General features: G+C 39.5%; 1 protein-coding gene across 1 annotated transcript in view; it reads right to left on the minus strand.

The window, feature by feature from the left end:
* Positions 1–1902: 1902 nt before the first annotated feature.
* Positions 1903–9465, minus strand: part of LOC140924488 (2'-5'-oligoadenylate synthase 2-like) — a 42066-nt gene continuing 34503 nt past the window's right edge. The window contains exon 6 of the mRNA XM_073374513.1: positions 1903–2350. Within this exon, the coding sequence (XP_073230614.1) occupies positions 2179–2350 (172 nt within the window). The 3' untranslated portion in view covers positions 1903–2178. The remainder of the gene's footprint in view (positions 2351–9465) is intronic.

Consider the following 9465-nt stretch of genomic DNA (forward strand, 5'->3'; position numbering starts at 1 on the left):
ATTTTAAAAAAAATATGTTCGAAAATCTCGCAGAAAGTACCAGAGATGTGAAATAACAAAGAAGAATCCACCGTGGGTTATGTTTTCAGTTATTTTTTGAGTTAAAGAAAGCCAAACAACAAGAAACAAACGAAACGAAATCGAAACTATTAAGCAAGCAAAAAACAAAGCAAAAATGAAACTATAAGTGCAGGTGGCGTTGTTTCGCTTTCAGGTGAAAAACAAAGCAAAGACAGTAAAAATGGTTCTTGATTTACGCCCGCAGAAGGCTTTTGTTGTTGTCATTTTTTCCTTTTATCAAAAAATGAGGGTCATCTATAAAAACAACGATGTGCTAACACCGGCTAAATTAACGTTTATTGTGAAAAATTGGAAACATTTAAATAGGAGATGTAAAGTCGAATCAACAGTGCACTAGTCAATTGAAATGCCAAATTGTTTATTTGTTTGCGTCCACTTTAACTATTTCAAACGAACATGGAGCAAATTTCATCCAAAATCATTGGCTGACCTCTTTGAGAAAATCCAAGATTGCCGCAAGCTGAAATCAGAAACTGAGATAATTATAAATGATCACCAAAATGGCGCCAAACAGCACTTTCTTGCATTATTTTGACAATACATGAAATAGAGGAAATTTAAAATGCCGACTCTGTGCAGTTCTTGGGTTCCTTATTAAGAACGTGGAGAATTGTTACCTTATGCAAACCTCTGAACAATCACATCAGAATAGATATCACGCGGTAGCCCTCTAGTACATAAAGGATATATCTATCGGGCGTAAGCGTAACATTAAAGAATAACCCTTTGATGATACCATAAATGCCTGGCTGGAATAAATAACCTTGAAAATACCACAGACCCAAAATGGATTTGCACAAATTTTCTCTTTGCAAATATGTCGCAAATTTGTAAAAAAAAAGGAGGAGTAAATATGGGGCAAAGATGGTAAATGTCAAATTTTTATACCAAAAAACCACGGAGGTGTAAATAACCGGGCAGACGTGGCATTTTCCATCTTTGCCCCATATTTACTCCTCAGTTTTGTACAAATCCACTTTTTCGTCCGGTGTAAGTGCTAAACCGTGCTATAATCCGGCTTTGGCTTGGTTAAACCTGTCTCGTTAGTTAACTATTCTACCTGCCAGCCAATTAGTATAGGTAATAGCATTATTTGTAGTGATATTTGGCATAAATACCACGAGTGATATTTCAAAATTGAATATACTTAATTTCACGAGCCGTTAGGCGAGTGAAATTTGAGACAACCTTGAAATATCACGAGTGGTATTTATGCCAAATATTAGGTATAAATCGTGCTATTATTTGTTTATACTACTACCCACGAAAGGTTTGTAATTTTCACATGTAGGTATTTCAAGTTAAGCTTAAATACCACTGCTCTAAGCCAATCAAATTGTAGAAATTTCTCATGTGGTAGTATAAAGCGCACTAACTCGTCCTAATGCAAGTTATTACAAAGGACACTCATATTTTCTATTGGTTTCGTTGTGTCAAGTTCGCACAGGGAGTTTCGCTACGGATGTTGATACAATGACTGTAAAGTCAGGTTAGATAATTTCCTGTAAAGAAGCCACATTAAGGAGACAGAATGCCTCTGTAATTTTAAAGACAGAGAGAGAAGGGATGAGATATAATGATGTTAACGATGTAAGAGAGAGATTAGATGACAATATGATTATAATGCTGGTTATTGTTTCAAGGTAAAAGCTGTGTTTAACGGCTTTATCAAGATCCCGAGGTACTTTTCCAGCTGCCAGCAATTGCAACAGTCAGCTATTTTAATTAATTTACCCAATATAATTCCGGTACACAGAACTTATCTTCCCGGAAATAAGATGATAGACACAACCAACAACTTCGTGTTTTTTTAATGCTTTTATTTTAAAGGCCCCTCGATTGAGATTACAGACTCTGCCATGTGCTTTTTCGCTGATTGATGAATCGATAATACTCTCGAAAATGACCCCCCGCTCTCAGAACCTGTCGATCTTGGGGCGCCTGACTAGTTCAGGCATAGGAGAGACTATGGTTCAGGAAAGAGAACTTTCGCAAATTTATATTACTCCTTTATAAATTTAGAAAGGTCATTTAGCAGCTGCTCGGAACAGAAGTCACCAATGGTGCCTAGCCCTAACCTAAAAAAATCGTAGTCCTTCAACTCCAGTTATCAGTAACCCATAGTACGTCACTGAGAAGGGGTTTCCGCATGCTTTCTTTTGCAACCTTTTCCACCTTATCCCAGCAGTCAACAGCGTCGTACAGGTTGTTTGTTGGGTTTGCTGGGTCAATAACATGTGGATCCTTAAGACTAAAGTGCAAAATATCTCTAAAAAGGAGAGAAAATAAAATACGCAATAAATAAATCAGTTATATGATAGAAAATTTGTACGATTGTGTACTTTTACAATTACCAAGACGTTTTATGAATTTCTTACCTGGAGAGCTATTCTTAGCTTTAAGAAATTAAGTGAAAAGTTCATACAAAAAGGCTAACGGACTCAGGGCCTCATGAGGAGGAAAAGGGGAAAGTTACCGATTTACAAACATCCGAGTGGGACTGTGTCCTCGAGAAAGCAACTGGAACACGTGAAAGCACCTCTTTAAAATTCTCCGTTGAACTGATTCTAAACAACCTATGAAAGTACCTGTTTTCAATTAATATACTATTCGAGTAGTAATCTTCCCAAGAGACACGAAGGTTGCTGTGATTCTCTAGAAGCTCCATAACAGCTTTAAAACCAATCTTTATGTTAAACTTCTTGGGACATTTTGCTTTTTCCCAGGCATGTATTGTGAGAAGCTCCAGTAAGTACGAGGGCGGGAGTCGCTCGTGACCAGTCTGTGGAATGTACGTCTTGCGCCAATACTTCACCAGGCGAATCAGGTTTTTTACGTTTTGAGGCCGGCGTTCCACTGGTTCCGTGACGAACTTTACGTGTAACTTCACAAGAGCAGCCGAATAGTATTCCCAGTTTTCTTCATCGTCCATCATTTGCCTGTAGAACTCTGCTCTTTCTAAGAGAACATTAAATTTCTCCTCAGATTCAACATCATAAAAGATTTACATAACTCGCTTCTCACGGATTGCGCACATAGCTTCACTAATAAGTAGTTAACCAACAATCTAAAAATTACTGTTGAAGTCATTAAAGCTACGCCCATAATTTTAATGGATAAATTACTTATTGAAGACTGGTGTAGCTGGAGAAAACAAGTCCAGCAACAAGAAATAACAAAAATGAACCAAAATAGAGAAAGAAACCAGAAAAAAAACTCTTATTGGCCAAAATAGCTAAGCAAGTTTCAGTAACTATATTAAAATCTATTAAGATGCGTTGGGTTAAGAGCGTTGAGTTTAACCTTGTCCTCACCATTTTCCCGCGCGCTAAAAAGTCCTGGTGTCCGCTTCTCAGAATTCGCGTTAACTTTACGGGACTGCAACCAAATATTCAAATCGAAATCTAAAGAAAAAGAGCGCGGGTACTAGCTAACAAACCAATCTATTTTGTTTTGTTAACTGATTGTTTTATCATGTTAACTATTGAGACCTCGATTTTAGTGTAAAGAATAACAGCTTTCTGGTTTCGTTAATTAATTATCGGGATTTTCGAGATACAGGCCCCCGTGCCAAGGTCAAGGTTTATTTATGTTTTTTGTATGACTAGGAATTCCCCAACTCCACTTTAAACAACGATTTCTGGAACCTCGTCCCCAGGGCTTTTCCCTCCAAAAATGGGTGGGAAAAGTCCTGGGAACGAGGTTGGATTTCTGGGATCGTTTGGATGGAAAATCGTTTCTTATGATTGGTTTATGGTTGCCTTGCATACCATCGACCAATCACAACTAACGCTTGTCCTCTCAAGCGATCCCAGAAGTCATTGCGCCGAAAACTTAACCTCATTCCCCTCATATAAGGTTTTGGAGTGAGGAATTGAGCTAACTGTCTCCCTAGCTTTTTTTTCCTTAAAATGGGTGAAGCACTGGGAATGAACCTTTGTTGAGTTATCAATGGCTTGGGAAGAAAGCCATGTACTGACAAACTTAATTATGAGCAACGCAACTAGCCTTATGTCATTAGGTACGTACCAGCATCGGTGTCTACGTTTGCTTCAAATCTTGGCAAGAGATCGACCTTGACATCTTTAGAATAACGAGACATTTTAAACTGCACCAAGTATGTAGATTTCTTTATGGATTTCAATTGCCATGGGTTCCCTTTCCAGCTCTTTTTCAAGCGTGACTCTAGGTCAGTCAAGATGACGGGTAGTTTCCTACTCAACTGGCTAGCGTCTTTAATCCTCTTCATAACCATCACGCAATCCAAGTCGGAGTGTCTTTTTAGTGCAGTGCCTTTTGCAATGGATCCACCCTACAAAGACAGGGTAGGTATGCAGAATCTATTCATAGCCGGAATTTTTTCAGTCACTTTCGTGCTACATATTTTCGCAACAGCTTGACCCTTGATACTGTCCTACTCGTCAAGATCGGCACTGAAGGGACCAAAAGTATCAGTCTATCGCCTGCTTGGGAGGTTACCTAATCTCATTTCTATTTATTTGTAATTAGCTCAAACTACGTATATTTGCCAATACTTTCCAGTCATCTGCTTTCGATTAAACCTATTTAATGGTATGGCCATACATATATTACTTATTATTATTATTTATTTAAATGCAAGAAAATCATCACTATCTTTTCGACGGTCATGCCCTGGATCCGACCCATTGCAGGATGTTTCACGAGAACTATTCCAAATAGAGTTTGCAATTAAGTAGCCTGCGTAGCAGTAGTCGAAACGAGTAGGGGATAGGGAGGAAGGGAAAAAAGGAGGGGGATTGGGGGGAGAGAGTAAGGGACACCTGCTATAAGAGCCCCCTTTTGTTCATTTCTGTGGTTACTGGCGTCCTCAAATTCCTGGTTAGCCTCCCACGCAGGCGTTTTTAGGGGAGCTCGTATTTCGTCCCTCCCCACAAACGCCTGCTCAACCGAGAACAACATTCCTTTCCCAAGTTTTGCCAATCTCATTGTACTTTCCAAATTCTGGAAAGTTGACCTTGACCACATGAAACACAAGGAAAGCTTTATGACCTCTAGTAAATGTTAGACTAAGAGCGGCAAAAGTAAGATTTAGTCAGATTTTAGAATACTTTGTGCACTGCATAACTTTTGCGAAGGAAAGAAAAGAAGGAACAAGGTAACTCTAGGGTCATGTTTTTACACTACCACGAGGTTATGAGTAGTGTTTAGCCTGTCAACACTTTCACAACTGTTGATTGGTCACTTACCACAATGGGAAGGGAATGTTGCTCTCGGTTGAGCAGGCGTTTGTGGGCTGGCGTAAATCGTAAAACTACTCATTGCGCATATTAAGAATAAGACTAAAGCAAACATTTCAACTGCTAGCTGATTTTGGGGTGCTACGCCCCTTTTAAACACTTCTAGTATCTTCTAGGGATTTCGTTGGAAGTTAACGGCATCTATAACGATTCTATTGCCTCGGCGTCTTTCTTTCGAGTGGGTGGGGGGAGAGAAGGTTGTCGCGCCACTAACCTCGATCAAGTTATGAATTCCATAGAATGTATCCCCCAAGAGTCTTTGTAGTTCTATGTACAAGGAATGAATCGCATCATTATACAGATGATGAAATTCTTCATCTGGCTGCAGATAATCACGTATGAATATATTCACGTCGCCGCTGGAACAAGCTCGATCTAAGAGTCCTAAAAAAACAATTAAGTCACTGTTGTCAAGTGTAGTTTTTAGGAGGCAACTGGACTGCCTAATTAATCGTAAATTTTCGGGTTCGTTGGCACAGCATCTCACGATTTAAATCCTCAGTTATTTCAAATTTTGTAAGAAAATTTACCGGCCCCGTGGAGTGGCGAGGAAACACGAGCCACTGAGGTGTGTTACAAAGCAGGCAAAATGATACTTTACTCCAAGTTTCTTGCATCATTCCGTACTTCATCATTTTGCATTACAATTTTTCGGAAACTGCTTTTCCACACTCACCTGACAACGACCACCAATCTCCAACCAAACAGCTCACAGTCAAACCCCATTTATAAAGACAGTGAAGGGTCCATAGAAAGTGTCCGATTTAGAGAAAATGAGAGGGCTTTCTTTTCCCAGGGACAAACCAACTGTCACGTAATAATGAGGTGTCTGTATTAAGCGGGTGTCCGTAAAGCTGGGTTCGGCTGTACAGTCAAATCTGAGTGGGCCATATTAATGTGGTGTCCGTATTAAGCGGGTCGAATTTAGAGAAAATGTAAGGGCTTTCTTTCCTCGGGGACAAAGCAAAATGTCCGTAATAATGAAGTGTCCGTATTAAGCAGCGGGCCGGAAAGCGGGGTTTTACTGTACTTCCTTCGTTATATAAAGGTTTTCAATGCTTACTTGCTTAAAATTGCTATCAAGTTTTGTTAAAGAAGTACCAAGGTAGTATCGAGCTAAAAGCAGAAAGAAAAATACCCAAAATATGCGACCTTTCTTATTCGTATTAGCCTGCGAGCAAGCTCTCCGAGGCGGTCTGGCGGCAGGGTCAAAAGAGAGAGCGAAGAGCTTGCTCGCAGGTTAAGCTCGCAGGCTATAATCGTACTCTGAAAACTAGGGTAAGGGGTTTTCGAACGACGGACGCTAACCCAAAGTGAGGCCTTTTGCCATTAAGTATTCATCGACGCTACAACGCTTGTTTTGATAACTGTATGCAACTTGCCCATAGTTAAAAGGGGAGCCTGGTTATCAAAGCCGGAAAGCTTCAAAAATAAGAGGACAGCGGCGCTGCTGTTTATGGTGGAGGCTCAAAGGCGCCAATCCTTCGTTTACTGTTCACAAATAGTAAGCCTGTCGTTTACTACGTGCGGACCTCGTTATCGTCATGCACTTCCCATCAATTCGGCGATTTCATCATAAATACCCATACAGAGTGTCTATGATTTTTAGGCAGGGTTAAACACTTACTCGATAATAGTTGGTATTCAGGGATTCCTTTTTGTTTAAATGACTCATTGACCCATCATGCCGTACCATTAGTACTCCACTGTACAAATAAACGTTTATGTAAAAGTTTTATAATTATTGTTAATATTATACCTTCATGCCAGTTGCCTGGGTTGTCCAAATGTTGCTCTAGGGCGCGGGGGGTAAACTCGTACTGAGATTGAAATTTACGTTTACAACATGGATGTGGACAAGATATATCACCTGAAACGTGAAAAAAAATTAAAATACTTAAATTCGTTATGAATTTTACAGTTCATTTGCCCAATACCTCACCTTGACAAGAACTTTTAACAGCATTCAGGTAGACCTTGGCTAGCAAACAGACCACCATGAAAGGATTGGATTTCCAAATTAATCTACAACGTCAGCGCCAAATGCAATAACTTTGGAAAATTATGCTCCCTCAGTTCAAACCCCCGCCCCCTTCCCCTCTTGGAGGGTTGCGGACTTGCGGAGCAGTGTGTGGTTACAGGGCAGGCTAAATAAAAACCTCTTAAAGAAACCTTTAATCCAGTTGTATCCTTACAGGGAAATAAACCAGCGTAACAAGAAATCCTCTGTCTAATATGGAAATTCAATAAAATACCCATGCAGCAAATAACTTTCCATGGAAGTGAATACCATAAGTTTATTGACGATTATGTCATTTTATTCAAGCCCATAATACATCGCTTGGCTTGTGTTAAACCCAGTGATTTAGCTAGATTCCGTAGTACAACATTTTGCACGACCATCATTGTAAAACAAAATGAAAGAAATTTAAACCGTTTTAGTCACCCGTCTCCCAGCTTGGTTGAATGATCTACCAACCCTCCCCTCCCCCAACTGATTTAAATATATAGCAACCAAACAATTACGTCATTCTTGGAAAGTAATTTAAATTACTTTCAGTTTCGTTTTTTAATCCATTGGGACTTAGGTTTTTAACTGATACAAGGCGTTTAACTAATTTACAAGACACCAGGGTACCAAAGTATAGAATATATATCTGGGAGTAGAGAAAGATATGCAAAATATGCAACTTTCCTTCTTCGGAAATTAAGTAAGGCAAGCTAAGGCGTTTTTAAACGACGGACGCTAACAAGAAGTGAGGCCCATTAAAATGTGCCTTGACGCCTCGATTTGCTAAGTGCCCTTACTCTTAGAAAGACGATTTGAGCAAAACCACTGCTCAAGAATGCAAAAAGTCCACTTCCAGATAGCGTCTGTCGCTCAAACGCTTTTGCTTAAGCTCATGTCTATGCATTAAAGCTTATTGAAGTTTCCCTGCATACCGTACTACTTATAATCTATCAGTTCCTAAAATAATAAACCACTGCATCACGCGGTCGGCAGTCTCACAGCAGCCCAATGAACCCCCACTGTACTGGGATCTTGTTCTAGTATCATTGATTGATATTACCTCTCATTTTCTGATGCTTCTTGTTTGTTGAGCGTTCTATATGATTCTTTAAGGCATTATCGGTCGCAAACCGCTTCCGACAAACAGGACACCGATAGGGTTTCAATTTCGAATTCATAACTGGTTCACCACAGTGTACGGCTCTTCAATGATCAGTACGGCCATTATCTGTTTTAAACCGCTTCGAGCAATCTGTGCTCTGAAAAGGTTTCATAGCGGAAACCGCAACTAACTCATTACGGAACAAAGCTTCTCAAGTAAAAGCGAAACTTAACTTTCCTGGTTCGTTTTATGTTTTTACTTCACACATCCATGCGCAAATGTGGCCTTTGAAAGGGAAATCCCCGACTTCGTCATACACGTCATACAATGCCATCCCCGAATAAAACTCACAAAATTTAAAAAAATATGGCTGAAAAAAATGCCAGTTTTTAGCGAGTACTAAGAGAGGGTAATAACTTGCACTAAAAGGTTCTAAATACTTGAAATAACCCACTGTTGTATTCTTAAACATTGGAGTTTGTTATTGTTTGTTTTCAGATGACGTCAATCTTACCGTGGCTTGTAGGGACAAAACACTTCCCAGAATCCAAAAACACTTCCCAGAGGAGGACGTGTTTTGGATTTTGGAACGTGTTTTTGGATTCTGGGAAGTGTTTTGTCCCTACGAGCCACGGTAATACGATCTGACCATGCTGGTGGCCAAGAACAAAAGTGCTCACTTCAGTGTTGCGAACCAAACACTCTCTTAATGCAAATTCCGCGAAAAAAAACATTGTTTGTGCTTTTTGTAGTGGTTAAAGATAAGCAGCAATATCGTGGCCTCGTCATACACTCGGGCCATACCGAATATCTAAATACCTTACTAAATTGTTTATTACTTCCGGAAAACATACAAAGTTTAATATGCCTAATTGCCAGTATTGGAAATCTCTAAAAAAGCAGTAATTTATACCATTTACTTTAAATACTAGAGTTATCCCACCGTTGTATTTTTAAATTCAACTTTATAATTAGGGGGGTTCCCCACCGTA

This window comes from Porites lutea, chromosome 14 (assembly GCF_958299795.1).
Source record: "Porites lutea chromosome 14, jaPorLute2.1, whole genome shotgun sequence".
Classification (NCBI taxonomy): Eukaryota; Metazoa; Cnidaria; class Anthozoa; order Scleractinia; family Poritidae; genus Porites; species Porites lutea.